Genomic DNA, 24,869 nt, shown 5'->3' with positions numbered 1-24,869 from the left:
GACAAACTATGGGAAAAAAGATGAAATGTATATCAAGAATCTGCAGTCAGGTAACAGTGAAGGCATTAAATGCCCACTCTTCAGAAGAGAAAGACTTAGGTTAATAATCACTCCCTCAGGGTTCCACTATATATCCACATACATTCATTCCAGTTAAGAAACAGATTATTTTCCCAAACATGAAATGGGTTCAGCAATTTTGAAGTTAAAAACAAAAAAAGTTAGATATGGTGCGCGTGCATTACGTTAGAAATGAGTCTTTCTGGGAAGGTGTGTTTGAATGAGCAGCACTTGGAGAGGCCAGCACAGGACACATCCACAGGATGTTATTGGCAGACCCTGGGCAGGGCCATGGATTCAAGTGGATATGAGGTCCGATCAGCCTGAATACATGCTTCACAAACCAACCTGGACACTGCACAGAAAAGAGGCAAGACACCATTGGGCAGCATAAATGATTTGTACCTTTCTCAAATAGCTTGGTACTTGGATCTCCCTTGCAATTCTTCTGAATGACCAAATGGGGCAGTTACCCAACCCCAACTGGACCTTTCTAGTGCCATAACATGAAAATCAAGTCATTTAGAAGACAGGGCTGTCTAATGACCTTGGCCAAATGTAGTGACAGATGTGGGGGCAGGCTTCTGTACCCATTTGAGAAAGGACAAATATTCTTTAGCACTCTACACAGAAAACTGGCTGATTTAGCTTAGAACACTGGGGAAAACATTAATGATGCCAATTTCAGGACATCAAAAAGGCAGTTAAGTGGTTGGGGAGAGGGTGTCATGAAGGTTGCATCTATCCAAGGCTGTGTCACTTATATACTAAGATACACGGTAAAAATTATTCTCTCATGTGTAGAACACCATAGATCTAAACAACAGTGTGGGAAATCTGTTTTCATACTTCACTCACACAAAACACTTCTTTTCTGTCTCTGGGGGGCGGGGGGTGTTTCAAGTTCTAAACTACAATCAGCCCTTCTTTTAAAATAACAATAATAAATCCTTGTATTCAGCCAGATGGTGGTGTTTGTTGCACTAGGCTGGGTTCATAGTACAACATCAATAAATGGCCACTTGTAGAGGGACAGACAGAATCCTGTTTATAAAACATAAATGCCTCCCTCCTTCCCCCATCCCAATAGGTTGTACTATTAAATCACCCTGGGGTCTTAATCTCATTTTGGGGAAGAAAGGAAAACCAGAAAAGGCAAAACAATGTGACAAAGTGGAAAAGAAATTTCTTGGGGGAAAATATCACATTTAATCTCTGAGGAGAATGACCACAGAGGTGGGCTTGTTAGTGTTGTTTTGCCTTTAGCGATCACTTGAAGAAAGAATCTCAAAAAGATTTTTCCCAGTCACTGGAAAGCTGTCTTGGTGAAGGCTGCACATTGCCAACCAAAGGCATTACAACAGGGAGATAAAGTTAAAATTCTTCCCCAGCAACTTGGCTAAGTCTCATGAAAAGAATATTTGTTTTAATTAGGTGTTCCAAGAAGCCTTGTTTGGCTCAGATAACTGGTTTTGAGAATGAAAGGGTATTTATTTGTTCAAAATCCATCATGGAAGGGAAAATGATGTCCTGGTATGTTCTGTTGCCTCACAGGTCTGGAGGACTCATACCCGTTAGTGCTTATTCCTTTTGACCCTGGTCTCAGTCTTCCCATGTAGGTGGTTGGCAGGGGGAGGAGGTGGTGCTGACTAGTCTCAGCTCCTGCTCTTAATAAGCTATACCACCTGGTTATGTAACCCTAATCCATGTCCACAGTCCAGGGCTCAGATGGCTGACCTGTCAGCAGAAATGTTTGAAAAATGTTAATTCAACAATGTTGGAGGGATGTTATTTCTAGAGCTAAAACTCCTCAGGGAAAATGTGAAATAGTTGCTCTTGGGATTCATCTCCTCCACTCCGAAAGATGTTTCTTTCCTGATGCTTTCTTCCCAAATAATTTTCCAGTGCCTCGTAGGCCCTGACATTTGGTCTAAATAAAATTCTGGAGCAGACTACTAGGATATAATTAACCTTAAGCTCTACAGAAGAGTAGTGTTTATGATGAAGAATCAGTATTAGTGCCTGAACCATTGGGGGCCTGGTCGTGTTTGCTCCTCACAAGGCATCATTTTATGATATAGATACCAATTTTTTTTTCTTCTTGCATTTACAGCAAGTAACTTGGTTTATGACCTAAGGCATTTTCCATACTTCCAGGCAATGAATACTAACTTCCTCTGAGTCTCAATAGCACATAATTTAAGACAGTGGGGGAGGGAGTTGGAGAATAGTTTCCAGTACAAGGAAAACACCATGCAGATGTTTGCCCCTACTCTGAATTCTGATGGTGAAATTGAGAATTGTTTATTTGTTCTAAAGTCAAATCCAGAGAATTTATGCTGGCGTTGGGGTTAGTAGTAGTGACATAATATATTCTTGATGTTGATATATTCAACACATGACCCTAAGATTTTGAATCCCAAAAGAATTTAAGTTTTTTATAAAAATGGTTCATTTCTTAGTCAAATTTGGTATACCAGATGCCGATTTGTGTCACAGAAAGGATATACCTAAAGAAACATCTGAGAACTACCTTCACTAAAATTATATATTCACCTTCCATAATTGTTTTTTTTTTCCTCCAAGATAGTAAGTTAGGAATCAGTCCTCTATCTTGAGCCATTTATTGAGAACAAACAAATGAACTTGGAAAAGATATGACCCAATTAAAGTTAAATACCTGACTTTGGTGTATGAGAATCATAAACTTGCTTACGGTCTATCTGGTCTGCAAACACTTCCCCATAAATCATCCAATAGGGCATGTAGAAGATGTTCTTGGCCAGTTTCCATGATGGCTCCTCATTGGGAAAGAGTATGGCTTGCCTTGCGACTCCAAAGCTCATCAGCACCACCAGCATAATGATGACAAAGTACATCATATCTATCATCTGGAAGGGATGGAGAAGCAGAGAGAAAAACAAAAGAAAACTCATATGATTGAGTGTTCCTTGAATGGTGACATTGATGGAGACCTTTCAAGAAAGTTCACTTCTTAGACTGAAGATAAGGGATGTTTATATAGTGAGTTGAGACCAGATAAGAGAACACTTGACCTATTGAAGCTAATGCCTATAGAATCTAGTCAGCAAATCAAAAAACAATTTCTTTTTAAAGCACATGTGATGGAGCCCCTTCTTCTTTTTTTTAAGGAGGTACTGGGGATTGAACTCGGGATCTTGTACATGGGAAGCAGGTGCCAACCACTAAGCTACATCCACTCCCCCCGCTTCATTTTTCATTGCTGTTTGTGGGACTTAGTCCAGTCTACACATAGCAGTTATATAATACAGAAGGTTGGATCTCTATATGAATCTGGTAATAGTGTTTTCTCTGCTTCTGAGGAAGGCAAATGCCCCTGGGTCTCTTTTGTCTTAGCAAAATTGGAATTGTGATAGTAGAATTATTTAAAGGGCTATTACAGCATTGTAAGTTTCCTTTCTAAGTTCTGGAAGGGAGTTGGAAAGAGTTAGAAAGGAAGAGTTGGAAAACTCAAAAAATAATTGCTTGTGAACAAGACTAGGACAAAACAAATATCCATGATATACCATCTTCTTGTATCTCCACCCTCACTTCATGATATTCCATCACACATCAGTCTCTCAGAGAATCATTCTTTCTGTATTGACTTCTCTTGTTGGTTTCCTATCAGCCATGGAGGGTGATTCCTTAGCCATCAGAATCACATAGCCAAATGACTCATTCTTGTGCCTACTAGTAAAATGTTGGATTTTCATCCTGATGAGTATAAAATGCTCTTCACCATATTCTAGTACTATTTTATAGCTTGTTCCTCTTTGTTCCTTTCTTCCTTGTTTATTTCTGTTATATATGTTATCTGGGATCTGTTTTTCATGTGCCAAATTACTTGCCTCCTGTTACCCAACATAGATGAGGATGTAGTGCCTTTGTGTTTGCCTGGCCAGAACTCATTTCCTCCTTCTTTTAGAAACATTTCCCACCATTTTGATTACAGGATAGGTGTATTTCCCAGCCCCTGGCAACAGTGATAGGAGACTGGCATGTGACACAAGACACGTCAACTAAGAATCCTTTCTCTGGATTTTTTCCAACTGAAGCTGGGAGAGAGAGAAGATCTTTTCCTCTTTGTAACGATGCAAAATCAGAATGAGCACATGTTCTGACAGAGTTTGAGTCCCTGGTTACAGCCGTCATTCAGGCCAAGTCCTTCAAGCCTTTCTGTTAGTCAATATAGCCCTTCTAGACTTAAGTTAGTTCGAGTTTGGTTTCTATCCCTTGCATCAAACCGTCTAATACATAAGACTACCTTCTCTTGGAAATCAGAATTCCTGAAGAAATGGCCACAGACAAAGAAAAACTAATGGTAATTTCATCAGTGATAATGAGGCTTCCAACTAGTATATTTGAAAGGAGTATTTTCCATGGTACTTGTTTTGGATTACTGGAATTCAACATTATAGCTTCCAAATGCCTTAGGACACTTGATATATTCTAAGTCAATTAATTCATAAAAATAATGTTTGACTTTGAAGCTAAATTTTTATCTCTCAAAATTTGACATTCATTCACATTTGCTCATTGTCTTTACAAATATTTGCTAGTTACTTAGTTATTTCTTCCAGAGCTTAGTGGTCTCAGACCTCTCCTAAAGAAAGCAAGCCAGCTGTGTTGAAACACTTTTATGGGAAACATGGGTCTGTTTTTCCTTCTCTCTCAATCATTACCCTTTTTTATTTCATAAAATTCTTTCATCATTTATGTACAAAAAGTTCCATCAATGAAAAAGCACCCATCTAATGGGTCCTTCATGTTACATTTATTTAGATTGATTGAATGATGAAGAGGAGAGAAAGGTGTGTACTAATGAGATTTAGGAGCTAGTTTAATTGAAGGAAACTCAGCTAGTAAGAGCATCAATTGTCTTAATTTTTTAGGATTATTTTTGTTCAAATTGATTGTTAACGCTATCCAAAAGGTCAAAAGAAATAACCAAAGAGAAGAAACATTTTTCCCAAATAGTCAGACTCACATATTTCAAAGAAGTCTTAGCTTCCATACAAATGCCTCAATCTGGCAGAGTAGAACACAGAAATAGAACATTATTAATGGAAACTGAGGCTGATTACTTCTGTTTTTAAAGCTAAATGGTCCAGTTGGTTCAATATTAAGAGAGCTGATTGTTTCACTCTTGCAAATATTTTCATGTTGTGTTCCAGAAAAGAGGCTATATAGTATGGTGGTTAAGCATGTGTTTTCAGGCATCAGGCTGTGTGACTCTGCTAGTAAAACTAGCTGGGTGGCCTTGGTCAAGTAGCATAGCCTTTGTGTGTTCATTTGTAAAGTGGGGATAGAAATAATAACAACAATAATGCATATTATTTTTGTAAGATTTAATCAGATAACATTTGGAACACTTAACATGGTAAATTCTCAGGGAATGTTAACCTATTATTATAACTGGATTAGGGAGGAGGTGAGGCTGTGGAGTCAGAAAGATATGAGTTTGAATCCTGTCTTTGTCCCTTGCTTTGTCCAATTGTTAATAAGGGTTAAAAAGATGTTGACATAACTGACATGGTATCTGGCACATGATAAAAGATAGTTGTTATTATTTTTATTCTGGATTATGTAAGTGAGCTTGTTATTAGGCTCAGGGAATTCTGGTCAGAGTGGAGTATGATGGAAAGAGGTCAGGATTCTGTTAACTGATCCTGGGACCTTCAGTTCAATTAGAATCCAATGAGGGTTTTCCATGCTGCGAGGCATTTGGTACACTGGTTTCCTCTACCAAGCAAAGACTCACAGAACCAATTTCAAAATGGGCTTCTGATCATTGTTGTATCTAGAAGTCCTGTCTGTTCCTATATCAAAGGGCATAATGAATTACTTGTCTGTTGAGCACTGAATGGGGATGCCCTGATGTTGAGAAGCTTTCAGTATAATCAGTCTGGGCATTCTTTTGTTAAGCTTCCAGCCTGTCAGTTCATCTGGTTCACGAAAAATTCTATATGAATATTTTACCTACCTTTTGGATCAATGACTCAATTATTGAACTAATTATCTTATAAGCCCCATGAAGTAGAAGCAAAATCCCCAAATATACTCCTTTCCTACTAATTCTTGACTGATAAATGAAGTCATTCATAAGTTAGAAGGTAGAGGAAATACAGTAAGTCTCTCTTGCTCACTCCTTAGTAAGGTTTCATTCTAGTCAAAACTGGGAATAATTATGCCAATATTAAAATGATAGACATGGATTTTTAAACACTCTTGCCTGCACTGTTGTAACATTAGTTATTGCAAGCACCTAAAAGCAAACCAGTCTTTTTAAAATAATGTATTAGGATTGTTTAGGTCTTATCAGTTTTTACTTATTGAAATAAAATAAGGTAACAGTCAGAAGAGGCAACGGACTGGATTACACAATCACCTAATGCTGTGGTTCTCAATAGGGACTGATTTTTGTCTCCTGCCTCTGCCCCCTCCTTGGGGACATCTGGCAATGTCTGGAGACATTTTTGTTGCCATAGGTGGGGGGAGAGGTGCTACTGGCATTTCGTGGGTAGGGTCACGGTGCTGCTAAACATCCCACAATGCACAGGACAGCCGCACTCCCTGTCCCCAATGATTTATGTGGCTCCAAATATCAATATTGGCAAAGTTGAGAAACCCTGGACTCACGTTACAGCTGAAGTCATAGTTGTTCACTTCCATTGGGTGCTTTTGAGTATACACTAGAGAATCTCATGAAAACTTGACATCTCTCTCTAGAAAATTCATAACCCATACATTTTTATATAAAAATTGGGGAGATGGAGCCTCCAGATCATCTCTCCTAAGCCCATCCTCAGATTCTAGGTCGAGACTATTGGCCCACTACAATCTCAAATTCATTATTAAAGTACAAAGACAAGGATGGGACAGGCAGCATAAGAAAGTAAGATAAACATTTTTCCTAGTTAAAAATCCTGCATTGAACTGGACTTTGGGTAAGTAACTCAAGCTTGCTGAATTCAAGTTTTCCCTTTTAGAATGAGCTAAAGTGATATTTGCCCCAAACAACACTGGTGTTATAAATACCAAGCTTTCTTACAAAAGGGTGAGAAATACAGTGGAATAACCATCTTCACCATTTTTTTTCCATTGTACTTTAAAAAACAGTATACACATAATGACAGATAAAATTTATCAACCATGTACTATGAGCCAGACACAGTGCTGGTCACTTAATGTGTAATTTTTTAATCTTACAATAATCCTACAAGATTGGTATTTATTATTTCTACTTTAGAAATGAGTCACCTGAGTCTCATAGAGGTTAAGTAAATTGGTCAAGGCCTTTTAATCCCTTCGTTTTGGATTCAAACTCTCCCTCTCTTTGCACGGATTTTTCCAGTACTTTTGTAGGAAGAGTCTTGGTTATTTAGGTTTCATTTCAGTAGTTTCACTCCCACCCATGTTTACTAAATACTGATTTGCTGATTAAAATAAAGTAACAATAATATATATAGTAAAATTTGAGTGATGAGTGATAAAGAGTATCTACTATTGATCAATTGTTTCAACAGCTCATACCACAGAAGTCTAAAGTGGGTGGAAGTTAGTAGCACAGAGAATTTTTATTAAGAGGTGTTTGTCATGGTAGGATGGATGTACTTGGCTTTTCCACATCTGTCCTGTAAAGGTGAAGTAAGGTATACACTTAGAAAAGTGGGAGGACTGCCAAAAAGCATCCAGTTTCTGGACATCAGGTTCTGATTCTTTCTCTAGACAGTGTGGAGAGGAAGCTCATCTACCTGTACACCCCCAGCTTCTCACTGATGCTATCCTCATAGGGCTCAATCTTATGAAGAAAGTCTAGAAGCTAGTGTGTGGTTAAAGAATGTTGGCATGAGACCATGGCTATTTGTGGGAAGGATATTAGTTAGAAATTGGGATTCTTTTTTTAAAGAATGAAATAAGTTGGAACATCATCCTGGAACCTAGTTAACAGATATCATTTTCCAGTAACATAACAAAATACATGACATATTGACAGAACTTGATATTCAATTCAAATTCCACTCACCTCAGCACAACTCAGGAAAACTATGCTTTTCTCCCCTTTGTTTATGGGAAGGATTTTTTTAGCACTTCATTTAAAAAAAAAAAAAGATCTGTTAAAAATCTTAAAGTTCTGTTAAAAACTTGGAGTAGAGACTTGTTTCTGCAAAACTCAGCTTAACTGTAACCTCTAGGTGGAGCCCTGCCTGACCTATATTTTCTTTTCTATGCCCCTGTTGTAATTTATATACATCTTTTTTTTTAGATAAACATTTTTTGGGGAATACTTTATAAATATCTATCTATCTATCTATCTATCTATCTATCTATCTATCTATCTATCTATCTATCTATTTTTAGGACATACCGGGGATCGAAACTGGGACCTCGTACATGGCAAGGAGGCACTCAACCGTTGAACTATATCTGCTCCCTATATACACCTTGATTACAGCATTCTCACACTGTGTGGTGATTATTTCTCTCAACTTCAATATCCTGGAAAGAGCATCTCTGTATTCCCAGCACCTATCCCAGTGCCTGGTACAATACAGTTTTTAGCAAATGAATGGATGAATGATGGTTCATTCTACAGATACGTAAATAGATACAGTCAAACTCCCAAATACTCAAAAGAAATAAAAACAATACCCCAGAGATATTTCACTTAGACCTTGATAGCAGATCCAAGTGAGTTATTTTCCTCTTACTATTAAAACGATTCCTCCTCTGAGGACCCAAATCATGGAAATCAGAGGACATTGCTTACCATTTTTCCAATCATCATTACATAAGGGCCCAAATACTTGTTCACGCCGAAGATGTCTAGTAGACGGATATACCAATAAATAATGTTCACGCAATAGATGACCCTCCCATCACTCCTGAAGGGCTGGTCTTGAAGACGAAGGATCATTCCAACAGAGAATAGGAGGATGGCTATGAGATCTGTGACATTCCAATACTCCTGTAGCCACACCTTTACTTTCTGTAGCAATTTCCCTGGCTCAGACATCAGAATCTAAAAGGCAGGAAGGAGAGTGGGTTTAGGGCTAATTCTGTCTCTATTTTCAGTCTGCTTGAAAAGTACTTGGCTTGTTAGTTGGTATTAATAGCTTGCTTTGTCTACCTGTGTCTACTTGAATACTTGCATAGTATGAATGCACCACTGAGCTAAGCTTAGGTTATCCAGATGCAAGTATTCCAGAAGCAGATATAAAGAATAATTTTGATCCTATGAGTACCCTTGCAATTCTAGACTTACACTAGGGCTTTGCTATAAAATTAGTGACAGCTAATACACTGCAAATCTTTTTTCAAATCCTCCTCTACCTAGGTAAATAGTGCCACCAGGTTGCTCAGGCCACTTACTTAGGACTTCATTTCTATCTTCACACCCCATATCCTCTGCTTCAACAAGTTCTATCCCCTCTATTTCTAAATATAACTCAGTTCAACCACATCTCATCACTTCTGCTGCTACTGCCCTATTCTAAGCCCCATCACATCTTGTAGATGATTGCAATGGCCTTCTAACTGGTACGTTCCTGCCATTACTGCCCATCCACCCTCAACCCATCCTCAGCAGCATATGGAATGATCTTTTAAAAACCTATGTCATGATCTGGATGGTGATTACATGGTTGTATGCAGAAGCAGAAACTCATGAAGTTGTACCCTTATGAGCTATTCATTTTGCTATAGGTAAATTAATCCTCAATTTTAAAAAAAGAGACTCAGGAATCATATCGACAAAAAATACCACCACCACCACCACCACCACCACCACCAAAAATGCTAAAACAAATTGTGATTACTATATATACCTTCTGATGGCTGCCATTGTAAATAGAAAAAAGTTCCAAATTTCTCACCATGGCCTCATTTTATGTTCCACCCTATTTCCCCTCATTCCTTACCCTACAGGCACAGTGGTCTGCTCTAAAACTTAAGTCCATTCTATGCGCAGGACATTTGCCCTTGGTGTTCCTTTCAGTTGGGCAATTTCTTCTCGCATATTTTTTTCATGGCTAGGACCCATTCATCTTCAAGGTCTCCATGCAAATGTCCCCTTCTTAGGAAGACCTTCCTAAGTGACCTCTATATCCACAACCACTTTCTAACACATTACTATTTTTTATTTTAATTTTTCTTTAGGTACTGGGGCCTGAGGATTGAAACCTAGGACCTTGTATTTGGGAAGCTGGTACTCAACCACTGAGCTACATTGGCTTCCCTGAGGTGCTTGTTTTGCTTGTTGTTTTTTTGCCTTTTCAGGAGGCACGGGGAAACTGAACCGGGGACCTCCCATGTGAGAAGTGGGAGCGCAACTGCTTGAGCCGCATCCACTCCTGCTATTTTGTAATGCTCCAGTCTCTCACATATCCTGAGAGTTTGTTCCATCTCTTCAAATCCCTTCTCACACTCAGGACGTCCCACAGGAGAAGAGAGAAAAGACCAAGGACACATCTAATCTGTAGCCATTTGAATCATTCATTTCCATTTTCATGTTTTACCTTGGCCTAAAATGCTAAGGGAGGGAGGGCTTGAAAGGCTGCACAAGGAGGCAGGTGCCACCCATTACCTTGTTCTTCACCTTCGTGGCCTCTTCTAAGAGCTTTAGCTCAGGTTTCTTAAACTAGAGCCTGCCCCAGAATCACCTGGAGGGCTGATCAAAACACACATGGCCTGGCCCCACCCCCAGAGTTTCTGCTTCGTGGATCTGGGGTGGGGCTCAAAGAGTTACAGCTCTAACAAATTCCCAGGTGATGCCCCTGACTACACTTTGAGAACAACTGTCCTTCCCATCAGGAATCCCTGCAGCAGGTCCAGTCCTGTCGGCTTTTCATTTCTCCCTGGCTGCAGCTTCCTCAGGGAAAAATCTGTGTCTGGGTGGGAGGGGCACAGAGGGACTGGCAATGCCGTAGGGTTTTTCCAGCACTTTGTCTAATATGGCTTGCTTTCCTAAAATTGTTAAAGGCAACATAATGAACTGCAGAGTTTTGTAGTAAATTTTCTTTTTAAATAGAGAAAATATTTTTGTGAAATCTCAACATAAAAAAGATAAAATCAGCAGCTCTGGGGTGAAGTAGGAATGAAGAGTCAAGAGTCAAAGAGCCCCCACCCTCTGCCCCCTTCACTTTCTGAACCAGTTCTTAGGCACCTCCCTTAGAATCCTGTGGCTCTGGGAAGCATCACAGTTTAGAGCCCACTAGGGGACTGGCTCAGCGAGCCTAGGGAAGGATCAGGCAGATTTAACACCTAGTTCTTCCTAGCTGGGGGAACACAGGAAGATTGCTTCATTCCTCTGAGGTTTGTTTTCCATACCTGTAAAAACGAGGCTGCAACAATAGCTGTGCCATTTACCACACAGAGTTGGAGGCAGGAGAATAAAAATGAGAGAATGCCCACTAAAGTGTGCTGTAAACAGTTACGTGACGTTAAGGACTTGGACTTGCTTGTTTTGGTGACTACACGCAGAAGTATGTAGTGTTGGGAGTGGGGAGGCAGCATGGGAAACCACAAAGCCTTCCTTGTGTATCCCTCGCAGGGCACGGAAGCTTACAAACTTTTCCACGTTTCCCGGCTCTCGTGGGCCTGCCCTGCGGCTGTGAAGGAAGCGCCCTGGCGCCGAGACCTGTGGAGTCCCCACTCCCCTGGGAGCTCGGCGGAGGCAGAGGCGCAGAAGTGATGGTGCCGCCTCGCGGGGCCGCAGGGGACACGCCTGCGCCGAGGTGGCCGCTCCCCACGGCGGCCTCAGAAGCACGGGCCCTCGGCTGGCCCCGTCCTGACCCCAGCCTCCAGATGCCGCCCTCTCAGCTCTTCCATGCCGCCTCAGGAGAAATGGATACCGGGGCCTTGCGGCCCCTGGCAGCCTGGCAGTCTCCGCAGCACAAAGCCTGGAGGACAGGCTGCTCCCCGTCTACTTCCAGTCTAGTCCCGGGAGAGATTCCTAACTCCCCTCTCAAATCCTTCCCTGTTCTACTTCTCACGGGGAAAGAATATGCATTTGGGCATTAAATCGAAAGAGAACCAGCTGGCACTTTACAACATCAGCGGCCCTCGGTTCTCGGAGAGCTACACAAAGACCAAAACAAATTTATGACTGTTTCTCTGTAATCCACAGGATTGGCCAAGAAGTAGAAGGTACTAGGAATGGGAAGACCTAGATGTGGACAACCTATCAGAGCAAGGCAAGACATTCTTTAGTCTTTTCTTTCTAGTCCCTTACAAAATGGGGCTAGTAAACCTGTCCCCTAAGTGCTCTGGAATGGGGGATGTTAGAATTTAAATACCCCCAAGCAGTTTAAAAAAAAACGAAGAGAAGGGAACTAAATAAAGATGAGATTTTTTTAATGATCCCAATAATACTATATATAACAGATACTAAGTGTTCTTTTCTGGAGCATAACATTCTAGAGCTGAAACCCCCTTATTATGTCTGGGTAATGAGGCTGTGGGGAATTTGTGGATTTGTAAGAAACCTACAAATAGGATGGTTCCAGAGCTCTTGAAGACGCAGTGGACCTGGCAGGGAGCAATTCTTCCAGACAAGGCCTCTCTTCCAGGGAAAAGGCAGGGGAATCGCCACCCTCTCACTCGCCAGCCTTCCCTAGGAGTTGTTTTGTCCTGGAATGGGAGTGTGTGGAGTGCATCAAAGCAGGGTTGCAGAGCCCTCTTGTGGACTTTCACTGGACCACTTTCATTTTAGCGGCTCTTTGAATTTGATGGGCTCCTGAGGTTAGCTTTGACTCCAAACAAATCACACAGGGTTGATATTTTGATGGCTCCTTTTAGGCAATGTAGGTGGAGGGAGAAAAAATGCCCTCAACCCCGAGGACAAGAACTGCTCAGTTCACCATGTTGAAAAAAAAATCTGCTCTGTGATGCCCAGGGTTGGTGCTCAGATAAACCAGAAAATGAGTTAAATGAATGAAAGGGTAGTTCCTCCAGAGCTGCTGAAACGCATGTGGAGAATCATAGGTATTAGTGGAATGTGTCCAAAGGGACCCACAGTAGGGGTTTGAAACAGGAGGTAAGAGTGAAAAATTTAAAGAGTCATGCTCATAGGGACAAAGACAGGTGTAAACAGCATGGGAGACAAGCTGCAGTCTACAAGGGAAGTCATCTGGAGTGTTCCCTGGGACAAGAGAGCTATGCTAGCAGAAAATAGACTAAATCCTGAACATCATGGAGTGACAATTCCATAAACATCACACCGTGAAGCTTCCCCTGGTTTCTGAAAGGAAAGAAGCAGTCCTTGAAGCCGAGACCATTATTTCTGCGGCAGCGTGAGAGAAAATAGTTTCTTGCTTAATTTGGATCCTGAGTGTCCCCCTGCCCCCTCCATCCACAAACCTAACCAACCACTTTCTTTCCCCAACATTATCTCTTAAGAAAACGGTTACCTCTCTCATCTTTTCTATTCCCAGGGTGAAAATATAGGAAATGACGATCCATTCTTGGGTGGAAGGCCAGCGTTCCATCTTCACTAACACGATATAGTTGAAGAGCATCAGGTATCCGATATACGCCAGCTGTAAGGAAACACAATACAGTGCTCGGGCTGCGAAGGCCGAGGGGCAGCCCTGTCCTTGCTCAAGGCCATAGCACAGCCCTTAAAATGAGGTCAGTCAGTAGCACATGGGATTCAAGACTAAATGAATGTAAAGACTCTAAACTATCCAAAGAATAAAAAGAGGAGACATGAAACCATTTACAATGCAATCATCTTTTTTTTTTTTTTTGATCCTTACATGTGTCCCTGCCACTCCGGTACCTTGCTTGGACCTCTGAGTCATGGTGCTTCACTTTGTTTTGCAATTACCCAGTTTCTTGTGTCTCCCCCACTAGAGAGGGACCCTCTTCTATCAGGGGCTGCTCTTGCTCATGCAGGGACCTCGGGTTCTTGAGCTAGGACAGCACACTAAATATTTGTCTAATGAATACCAGGCATTAGTGGTTGAATGTCCCTAAGAGGGAAAAGGAAGACATGCCCTAGACCTGGTAATTGCTCAAACCAACTAGGAAATATCCCAGATCTTATTTTGAAGCCCAACTTTAATTCATTTCTGAGTTAATGTCTTCTTTTCACTTCTCCCTTAAAGTGCTTGGCTTGTCAGTGTCTTGGGAGGTTTTTTACCTACTTTTTTATCGCAGCCCCTCCTGCCCTATCTAAGCTGGAATATTCTTTTTCGGTTTCTGGTCCTTTGAAACAAAATAAAATAGGAGAAGACAAAGCAATTTATAGCAAGGAATGGGTATGTGTGACCCACTGTGGATTGGCGCTGACTTTAATTTTCAAGAAGCTCTAGCACCTTGAGGTTAAATCCTGATATGTCTGGCTGAATTGCTGAAAATTCAGAAATTCCCCCCAGGTTTGGTGATAGTCACTGGAGGGTGCAGTTATTTCTCCACAAGTGGAGTATAGGAGGACTGACTGGCAAGGTTCTTGCACAAGGGGCTGAGGAAACTTGGGAGAAAAACATTTCCTAAGGGAAATGACACATGAGCTAGCATATCTCTAGGCAGTGCCTCAAGGTGAGTGAGGCATGGTATCTGGCCTTAGAGGCCTTAGGGGCTGAGAACAGGGACTAAAAGTGAGCTTATTTAAATTTTCTGCACTCTCTGGAACCAGCATAGCAAAGGAGAGGACACAGCATGGGCAGAAGGATGGAGGCCTTGAAGTTCTGGAGGTATAGTGTCACATCTAAGTGGTGGAGGCAAAGGTACAGCCTGGCTGAGAGAAACTTGAGGGAAGACTGCTGGCTGCCCAAGAGAACTAAAGAAATGCTGCTTCTACTAATGCGACTGCTCTCTCTTTTTAAATGAAGAAAGTGATTCTTCATATGAATCAAGTTATCTCCTGAAACCTTAGTCTGTCAACACATTTGCAGAATACCACTGTGCCATATAATTTCCTCTTCAATTAAATGGCAAAACTATGGCAGAGTTCAGTTAGATCATGTGTGAAAGCATGAGAGCAGGTGTGTAGATGGCTGGAGGGTCAGCTGAGCCCACTCACTCTCCATCTGATTGATTGGATCTTGCACGCCCACCCTCAGGAGCAGTCATTCCAATCCGTGCCTCAGTTCCTACCCCTCCCAACCTTGGGATCATTAGAAAATTGTGAAAATCTCACAAGACAAGCCTTTACTCTACCTGAAATTATGAGGACACAATTATAATACACTTGCATTCACTCTGCAGTCTGTGACTACTGTATTTTACAAACTCAAAGAAAGGACTTCAATGGTTCAAACTCTAAAATATATATGTGTGTAGCCTCCTCCTGGCTTGTGGAAAGCTTCTCTTCCTGGCTGCTCTTTGTTGGATCAAATTCCATTGTTCCTGGGTGAGATGAATCTTGTTAACTGCCCCGGTTTTATCATTTTATACAATTCATGGCAAAACATTTCAAAGCATTATCTTCTCTTCTCACATACACAATTCTTCCAGAATCTCTCCATTTTAGTACTTAAGTTACTTTTTCAACTCACCTCTGTTCTCTGAATAGGGGTGCAGACTGAGGCAGTGTGTTTGGTGGAAGGAATGTTGAGGCAGAGGTCAGTGGAACTTGGATCTAAATCCTAGCTCAGGTACTTTCTAGCTGTGTCATTTTTTATAAGTCTCAAACTGTCTGCATCTTCGTTTTGTAAAATGGAGATGACTATTATTTACCTTATAGGTTTATTGGAAGGAATAAGGTAGGGGTTGCAGGGGGCAGGGAGGTAGGACATATATATATATATCATCTTGACACATTGTAGAGCTAGAATAAATGGTGGTTATTATTATCCACCTTTTTTTCCAAGATGCTTCTGCTATTCCTGGTGTCTCCTCTTACCTCAATTCTTGCTTCCCTTTGATGCCCTGTTAACTATTCATATTCTTTTAAAAATTACCCTCATTATTGTTCATGCTTCCTCTACTATCATCCTTTTTATATCCTGCCTATTTTTCACATCACAGTTCATCTACCATGACCTTCTATTTCCATGCTCAAACTACAACATAATATTTTGGGACAACTCCCAAAATATAAACTTCTGGAAATAAGGCCTTCAACATGTTTAAATGGCATAACAGAGGGCTGGCTGTTTCTTGGAAGAAACTTATCTTAGAACTTACCAACATTCATGGGTCTTTCAATGTGGATTATTGTGTATGTGTGTTTAAACACATACATATATACCATATGCTTTAACAAGCTATGTAGAGTATCAAACTTTTGAACAGAAATATGACCTTATGATTTTCACTTAAGTCAGTGGGAGTCCTATAAGAATTTATATTTCATTTGCTTTTATTTTTTATTTATAGATTTGCCATTAACCAAGGTGACTCCTAAATGATCAGATGCAAGCACCAAAGCCTACAGCAGTGTGCTGTGGACCTCTGGTGGGGTTTTACTATTCTTCCTTCTTTCCAGGGCCTTTACCAACTGCCTCTAGAGCAGGTGTTCTTAACAAGGGGTCCGTGAGCTTGAACTGAAGTTCAAAAAACCATTATTCTCACAGGGACGTGTTGGTGTGAGTGTGATAAATGTATTAAATAATACACAGTACAGTGTGGACTTAGTAAGGGGCCTGTGGTTTTCACCTCACTGGCAAAGGTGTCTGTGGAACTAAAAAGGTTAAGAAGCTCTGGTCTAGGGAGAAGCGAAAGCACATGGCGTCAGGAGAGGAAAGAGGCTGACTGACTCTGGGGACCCTCTGACCCGGGGCCACGTCGCGCCATGAATTTGAATCCTTGCCAGCTGGACACTTCAAATGGGCTCATCACAAACAAGGTCTGGGAGCCAGTTGGATTCCTGCCTCTTTTCTTCTTGGACTAGGAGAGGGCCCAGCCTGCTCCTCAGGAAACTTGCTAAGATGTGGAAGGGAGGTTAAGAGGGAAGGAGGTGGTGTCCTACCTGTCAGTACTTTGGGAGAGGGGCAAGGGAATAGTTTTGAAAATCAGGGGGTGAAGTATTCTCATAGGAAAAACAAGATAGAAAAGGAAATAGGATCTTCCACCTAAAGGTGAATTTTATTGATAAGCATGTCTGAGGATTTAAAAGACAGGCACCCATTTCATCTCCATTCACTTCCTTGAAACTTGGTCTTTGTCAACATAGTAATATAAATATGGATTTCTGAAAAACATCGAGTAAGCTCAAGTGAATGCCACGGGGGATCCAGTCTGATGGGACTGTGGCCGCTAACCAAATCAGCTGTGCAGAAGGGGGCTGGAAACACCAATCCCGCCCCTCAGAGGCAACTGCATGAATGGTGGCTAGGGATAGAAGAGTCACAAGCTCCCCTGATTATTAGATTCACCTGCAAAGCTTGTCAAACACCCAGCCACTCAGACTCCTCCCTGGAGATTTGATGGGAAATTTCCAATTCTGACAAACCCCCATACCATCAAGGAAATTTGGAAGTATTGGACTAAAAACTCAGCACGCCCTCTTCTAAGGTGATTCTCAAGTTTGGCTGCTTGTTACAATCCCCTGGGAGCTTTAAAATATACTCATTCTGCAAACCAATGACACCAGAATCTCTGGGTGGGAATCCCAGGCTTCAGCATTTTAAAAAAGTTCTCCAAGTGATTCCAATATGAGACAAGGTTGCGAACCACTAGCCAGGGCATTGGTAATTTAAAAGTATCCCTTCTCTTGACTCACAAATTGCCTTAGAGCCTCAGCTGAGTAAGTGGAACCTAGGGGAACCAAGGAAAATATACTGATATTGAGCACAGATCAAGGGGGAAAAAAAAGAGATTCCTTGAAAGGATAAGAAAAGAAAGTACTTCATTTGTAACAGTGATAGATGATTCTTTGTGTGTGTGTGAGATGGATGATACTTGATACCATTACTTCTACTGTTTTTTAATTTTATTTCAATTTTAATGCTCTAAACCAAGGGTCTGTAAATTTTATCTGTAAAGGTCCAGCTAGTAAATAGTTAAGACTTTGTGGGCCAGGTAGTTTCTATTGCAACTAATCAACTCTATTAGCACAGCATAAAAGCAGCCAGACCATAATAAACAAAGAAGTTTGCCTGTGTTTGGATAAAATTTTATTTATGGACATGGAAATTTGAATTTTCATATAATTTTCACATGCCACAAAATATTATTCTTCTTTCGATTTTAAAATGTAAAAACCTTTCTTAGCTTGCTGGCCACAATAACAGGTGGGTGGGATTGGCCCACAGGCTATAGTTTGACAGACCTTGTTCTAGATTGAGATAGTTGAGGCAGAATAGTATAAGGAAGGAGACGCCCGGGTATAAAATGGCAGTAAAAATACTCCTTGATAAAATTGTGCAGGAGACAGTCTAAACTACAATGTAAACTATAATCCACGCTTAGTGGCAAATGCTCCAAATGTGTTCATCAATTGTAACGAATGTACCACACTAATGAAGGATGTTGTTAACATGGGAAAATGTGGGAGGTGTAGGGAGCGAAGCATATGGGAATCCCCTCTATTTTTTATCTAAGATTTATGTAATCTTAATATCTTTTAAAAAATATATTAAAAATATTATAAAAAATAAACTTACATCTTATTGAAAAAAACCTTGTAAGGACTAGGGTGAGAATATATGAAGTACCTAGAACAGTGCCTCAGACAGAGGTGTCCAATAAATATTATTGTTATGTGTCTGGATGAATAAAACACTGACAATCTATTGTTTCTAATATGAATAACCTGAGAATAACAATAGTTAGCTTTATACTAACATGTGCCTGGCATTATTCTATGGGCTTGACAATATATTTTGTTTTTTAAATACATTCAGTCTTCACTAGCCCCTGAAAGTAAGTACTGTTATAACCCCCATCGTACAGATGAGGAACCTGGGAGATACAGTGGTAAAGTACCATGCCTGAGGACACACAAGTAAGAAGCACTGCTGGGATTCTAACCCAGGCAGTCTGACTCCAAAGTCCATGTTTTTAAGCACTAAACTATTTTCTGCAAGGTGAGTAAATGTATAGATGTATCTGTATAAAATATATAAATAGAAATAATTTTTGCATGCTTTAGTTATTTTTCTGGGAAGAATTTTTTCTATTTGTAACATTAGGCTGTAAAAATATTGAATTTTTAGTTCACTAAATAACCCTAATGTTTCTATTTTGATAACCTTCCATCTTCTTTCAAGGTCATAATTTAAAGCAGTAGTTTTCAAAAAAACAATAAAGCAGTGGTTTTCCACCTGGGCAATTTGGCAATGTCTGGAGTCATTTTCTGGTTGTCCTACCTGGGAGGTGGGGCAGGCTATTGGCACCTCGTGGGTAGAAGCAGGGAAGTTGCTGAACATCCTACAATGCACAGGGCTGTCCCACACAACCAAGTGTCAGTGGCGCGGAGGCTGAGAAACCCCGCTTCAAAGCCAGCGTGAACTGACAGCCTGCTGGACCACAAAGAAAGCACCACACCTGGTCACTTGAGTCACCTGGGCCTCAGACTCAGATCATCCTGTTACTAACTCAAGTGACTTCTCTGTTGCTGGTTGTGCAAAAGGGTTAAAATACAGACTCACACTATCCGTAATCTGGCACAGTTCCCCTGTGGCTGGAGAGAATCAGAGATGACCGGGGTCAAGGCTTACCTTAAGCTTAAAATATCATTGAGAAATAGAAGTAGAAAATCAAGAATCGAGCCATTTCTGCCACATCAGGAGGCTATTTCAGTGACAAACCATTGTTTTATAGGCAGAACATGTTTGCAGTTTTACATACTGGATAAAATTTGTCACGATTACAGGTTGCTTTGAGTAGTTTTCACTGCTTTATTTTGCACGTTGTTTAAATGTGGCAGAGCAAGAAGGGTTGTCTGATTACACAACGAGATTGGGTGTAGTTACACACATAAGCTACCCATATCTAGTGGTGTTACTTCTAAAACACACCTCAGCCTTTACACCCCAAATGTGCCCCCAGACCCAGGCCTGGCATCTAAAATGGGCAACTCTGATCTAGAGTTTATCCAACCAGAACAGGGAAGTGTTTTGGAAAAGGACATCTATTTTCCCACTAGACTAGACTCATACTCATTCTCACTTCTATTTTTGTTAGTTATCACTGTTACCATTTCCTTTCTTTTCTATGAGGAAGAGAAATGTAGCTTATGGAAGCTGCCACACAAACTCCACAAATCTTACAAAGCTATGGAAAAAGCAAGGTCATAGAGATTTCCTTTTTACATGCATGCTACTTATATTATGACTTGTACAGAAAGCTGCCCAGGTGCTTGAGAGATGGACATTGGCTCCTCATGGCCATCAATTAGGGAGAAGAAAGGGAAAGATGCTTACAGTGTAGAACCAGAATTTCACGATGGGTGCATTGTAGAATTCATAGATTTTTCTGCCCAGAGGAATTAATCTGTGCCTGCTCTGAACTTCCTCTTCGTCCTTCTTCCTTGAGGATTCCCCATTGTTTCGTCCCAACATTGCCTACAGTGGAAGAGAATCAAAACCATCATGGCTGTGCTCTGAAGAACATGTAGTTCAATATGCTCATTTCACAGCTGAGGAAAGGATGCTCATAGAACCTAAGAGATTTTCCTGAGGTCCTCCAAAAATTTTATGCCTTCCCTAAATATTGCAATTGCATTATACATATAATCTGCATATAATATACCTTTTGCCTGGGACAGAAGACTTTTGGGATATTTTTTGACCATTCTCTTCGCTTTCATCATGGGACTCTTAGAAGATGTGGGTGATAGGAGATGCCCAGAGTTCAGAGAGGGAGACAGAAAGGAGCCTGGGAAGGCAAGGCTTCAGAAATCTACTTTTCCTCCCCACCCTTTTCCCACAGTGATGGGCTAAAATGAGTCCCCAAGAAAGTTATGTTGAAGTTCTAGCCCCCAATACCTCAGAATGTGACTTTATTTGGAAATAGGGTTGTTGCAGATGTAATTAGCTAAGATGAGGTCATCCTAGAGTACAGCAGGCCATTAATCCAATATGACTGGTCTCCTTGTAAGAAGGGAAGAAGTGACAGTAAAAGAGACTGGAGTTAGGCAGTTATGAGCTATAGATCGCTGGCTACAACCAACAGCTAAGAAGGGGCAAGGAAGGATTCCTCCCCTAGAGACTTCAGAGAGCAAGGGCCCTGACGCTACCTTGATTCAGACTGCTGGCCTCCAGAACTACAAGACAGTAACTTTCTGTTGTTTAAGCCACCATGTTTGTGGTACTTTATTCACTGCAGGCCTAAGAAACTAAAGCACCATGTGTATATGTAGTGAAACAGGCAGATCTGGGCTCAAATTCTGCACCATCACATGCTAATGAGTCTTAAGTCAGATAAATTGGACAAGTGATACCAAATTTATCCAAAGGTTGTGACTGTGAACTATGCAAGAGGTAAAGTTATCTGAGGTACCTGGAGCTTGGTTGGGTTAGGGACATTTCCCCAGACCTTAGGCATATGTCTTGCTTCCCTGATTTCAAACCCATAAACCCTGAATTTCAACTGATATTGGTTCCATGGTAACACCTGGGCAAACTGCCTTTCCCTGCATGGGAGAGTCAACCAGTGGGAACGGGAGAAGGATTCTAGTTAGGACTGACCTGGAGAAGTCCTCATCTCCAACTCCTGGAGACTTCTTAAGAATGGAAAGATTTCCTTCTCATTCACAACAGCAGCAAATGCCACAACAATAATGATTTAACATTGCGACAAAGCAGAACTTGGGAAAAGGCAGGCACATGCTTCTCTGGGTGGTAAGACACAGGATGCCCCTCAGATGGATGAATATCCTAATGGAGAAGGAGCCCAGGCTGTGGGTCACTCAGATGGCAGATTAAGTCTGAACTCAGACACTTAGAATCCATGTGACCTCGGGCAAGTTTCTTAAACTCTCTGAGATTTAGTTTCTTTAACTGTAAAATGAGGATAGTAATGGCACTTCTTTATACATTGATATACAAATCAGTTAGCATCTCTGGCACTTAATAAGTGCTAGTAAATATTAGCTAGTCCTTAAAGTCAACTGAGACATTCTCAGATACCCTGCTGAAATGATCTAGTTGGGATCTCTGATCAGAAAAACATTATTAGGAGTCTGTAACAGTGTAATTCCTTGACTTTAAAAAAGAAAAGTTCGTTCCACAGAAATATGGAAAATGAGATTTTTATTAAATGTGAGAAGTAGGTAAAGCCTTACAACTAACTGCTCAGTGACTGGCCGGGATTTAGGATAAGAAAAATCATGGAATGTGAGTTCAGAGTCAAGAGATCTAAATATAGAAATAATTTAATTTTTGTTTTGAAGTTGAGAATAGAGACAATAACAAGGTAATTCTGGTTTCTAACAATCTTTACCTAAACTACTCAAATATTAGTTTCAACTACTTAGATCATTGTCTCAAATATCCACTTTACTCAAGTATGTAACAATGAAAAATAATGTATCTGTGACCAATAGGATTTCTGGAGAAAGTAACCTCCATTTTCTTTATGGACCCTCTAGCTAATAAAGTACCTTCAGTTAATGAGTAGGTAAGATTCAGTACTGGGGCTGACAGATGCACTTGTTTTGTTCTGAGTAATTGAGTTGAGCTGAGTAAACCTTCAAGATGGATATAACACACGAGACAGCAATGGAGTTCTATAAATATTGGCCATTGACCTCAAGAAACTCTAAGTGAACACGGTATTTGTCCTTCTATAATTTAAAATATATGTAACTTAATTATACTGCTTCTGCTCTGATAATTTACATGATTAATAATACAATGCCCTTTGGGGACCCAATGAAATGGTAGCAAAGGCAGCTTGGAGGGCTGGAGGAATATTCAAGAGTGGCATCTTGCTGTAACTACTGGGGATGGTGGTTTTCTCAACAGACCTAGAGCAATGCCCTGGGTCTGTGGACATGTTGGGACTTTTTAAAGCAATTTACAAGGTGGGGACACTTATCTGGCAATGCAGGCAAAACAAAAAACAAAACAACAAAATGTTTTGATTTTATTATCCAGATACATTCCAAAGTGACTGTTTGGAAAAGGCTTTTTTTTTGTGGGTGTACTTCTCCCACAAAAGACATTTCATTAATTCCAGCCTAAGAAGCTTAACTTGATGAGTTTGTTGATTTGTCTTCCCTTTAGTCAAACATTCCCTATAACATTTCTTAATGCAGAATTTAACAGGGATAAATACAGACGAAACTGCACAAAGATTAGAGAATCTTTGCTGGCTAGGAAAGATCCTTTGAGATGAACAAAGCTCCTAAAGGCTACTAAGATGAAGAAAACTGAGGTTGGTATTTCAGTATATAAAATTTGAAGGGCCAAGAGAGGATATATTTAACACAAAGGTCACATGTCAATCCTATGAAAGGAGCAGAGGGGTCAACAAGCAGCACTCTCTGATGCTGTCCAAGGTACGCATGGGGACCAGGCCAACCTGTGACGGAGTTTGTCATCAGAGTCACAGGAGGCTCCACGTTCATGACAACTGCTGTCCAACCCTGAGCTTGCCGGCCCAACGTTTCTTTCTTTCTCTCCTTCTCCCTGAGGAGCATACCCTCAGGCAGTAATGCCACTGTGGTGTCTTCTCAGTCAACAACAGGGATTATCTTCTAGCAAGCACACTTTGCTCAGTTTACAGATGCATTTTTTCATTGTGGTTTCTTGAAGAATCACGTCTTCAAAGCACTTGACGGAGCAGGAACAGGGAGCTGTCCCTTTTGTTTTCTTCCTTGAGACCCAACCACAGAGGATGCTGACCCAGCTCTGGCTGCCTTCCCAGATGTATGCTGATGTTAAGGCCATGTCACACTTGACACAGGAGGCCCGCTCATCATTTTTTTATTCTCTTTGCTACACGGCGGACAACACAAGCTCAGTGCCTACATCTGAAACTAGGAAGAAATTCTCTCTGTCCTTTAGCTTCCTGGCTAAGAGCGTGGTCAGTGGAGACTGTAAGTCTGGGTTCTAATTCTGGTTTTACAACTAGTTAACTGGGTACCTTAATGCAATTTCACCTCTCTGAATCCCAGCTTCTTCATTTGTAAAAGGGAATAATAATAGTACCTACCTGACGGGATTGCTGGGAGGATTCTAAGAGTAAGCACAAATAAAGTACCTGCCACTGTTACAACAATCTTAGTGGACATTTTTCAAGGCTTATGGGGTGCTAGGCACCAATCTAAGTAGTTAACGTGGATACTTGTTAAACCACACAACTACCTACGTGCCTAGACAACATTACTCCTATGGTAAAGGTTAAGAAACTGTCCAAGGCCACAAAGCAAGTAGGTGATGGGGCAGGACCGGTGCTCTAGAACCTGTACTCTTTACCACTACAGAAGTATTTCATAAAAATTTGGTGTCATTCCTATACATGTTTCTGCTAAGCCTTAAACTATTATTTCCTATCATTGAAGGCATTCAGAGGCCAAACTTGTAAGAGCTTTAGGGAAGACAGTCATGGGATTCTGTCACAGAGGCAGGCAGACTCCCTTCACAGATTTCGATAAGGAGCCAACCTGAAACTGAAAGCAAACATTGGCTTTTCGTAACCACTCAGTGGGTCAGAAACTATGCATGATTAATCAAAAGAGTGATCTGTTGCATATGCCCTGCTCTACTTAGGGCTGGGATTGTGCCTGTAAATAGATGTTTAGGAAGAGCCTACTGCGAGGAAATACTGTTTATCTCCAGGAAAAACAATTCACAGGGTGGTCCCTCTAGGATGATAATGCAAAGGTCTTTTGTCACCTGAGCAAAATCACTTTTTGTTTTCTCCCTTTATGGCTACTTCTGGGTCATTAC

At 40.9% G+C, this 24,869-nt stretch overlaps 1 protein-coding gene across 13 annotated transcripts in view; it reads right to left on the bottom strand.

Annotated features, from left to right (window-relative positions):
- TRPM3 (transient receptor potential cation channel subfamily M member 3) overlaps positions 1 to 24,869 on the bottom strand; it is a 915,440-nt gene that overhangs the window by 60,983 nt on the left and 829,588 nt on the right. For 12 of the 13 annotated variants that reach the window (XM_058301681.2, XM_058301675.2, XM_058301677.2 and 9 more), the window contains 4 exons: positions 20,397 to 20,537; positions 13,494 to 13,622; positions 8,855 to 9,106; positions 2,777 to 2,951 (listed from right to left, as the gene is read on the bottom strand). In XM_058301681.2, the coding sequence (XP_058157664.1) occupies positions 2,777 to 2,951; positions 8,855 to 9,106; positions 13,494 to 13,622; positions 20,397 to 20,537 (697 nt within the window). Of the gene's footprint in view, positions 1 to 2,740; positions 2,952 to 8,854; positions 9,107 to 13,493; positions 13,623 to 20,396; positions 20,538 to 24,869 lie in introns of all 13 variants that reach the window. The other variant, XM_058301676.2, reaches the window with a different exon arrangement.

Source organism: Dasypus novemcinctus, chromosome 8 (assembly GCF_030445035.2).
Source record: "Dasypus novemcinctus isolate mDasNov1 chromosome 8, mDasNov1.1.hap2, whole genome shotgun sequence".
Taxonomy (NCBI): domain Eukaryota; kingdom Metazoa; phylum Chordata; class Mammalia; order Cingulata; family Dasypodidae; genus Dasypus; species Dasypus novemcinctus.
This window is presented reverse-complemented; position numbering and strand designations above follow the sequence as displayed.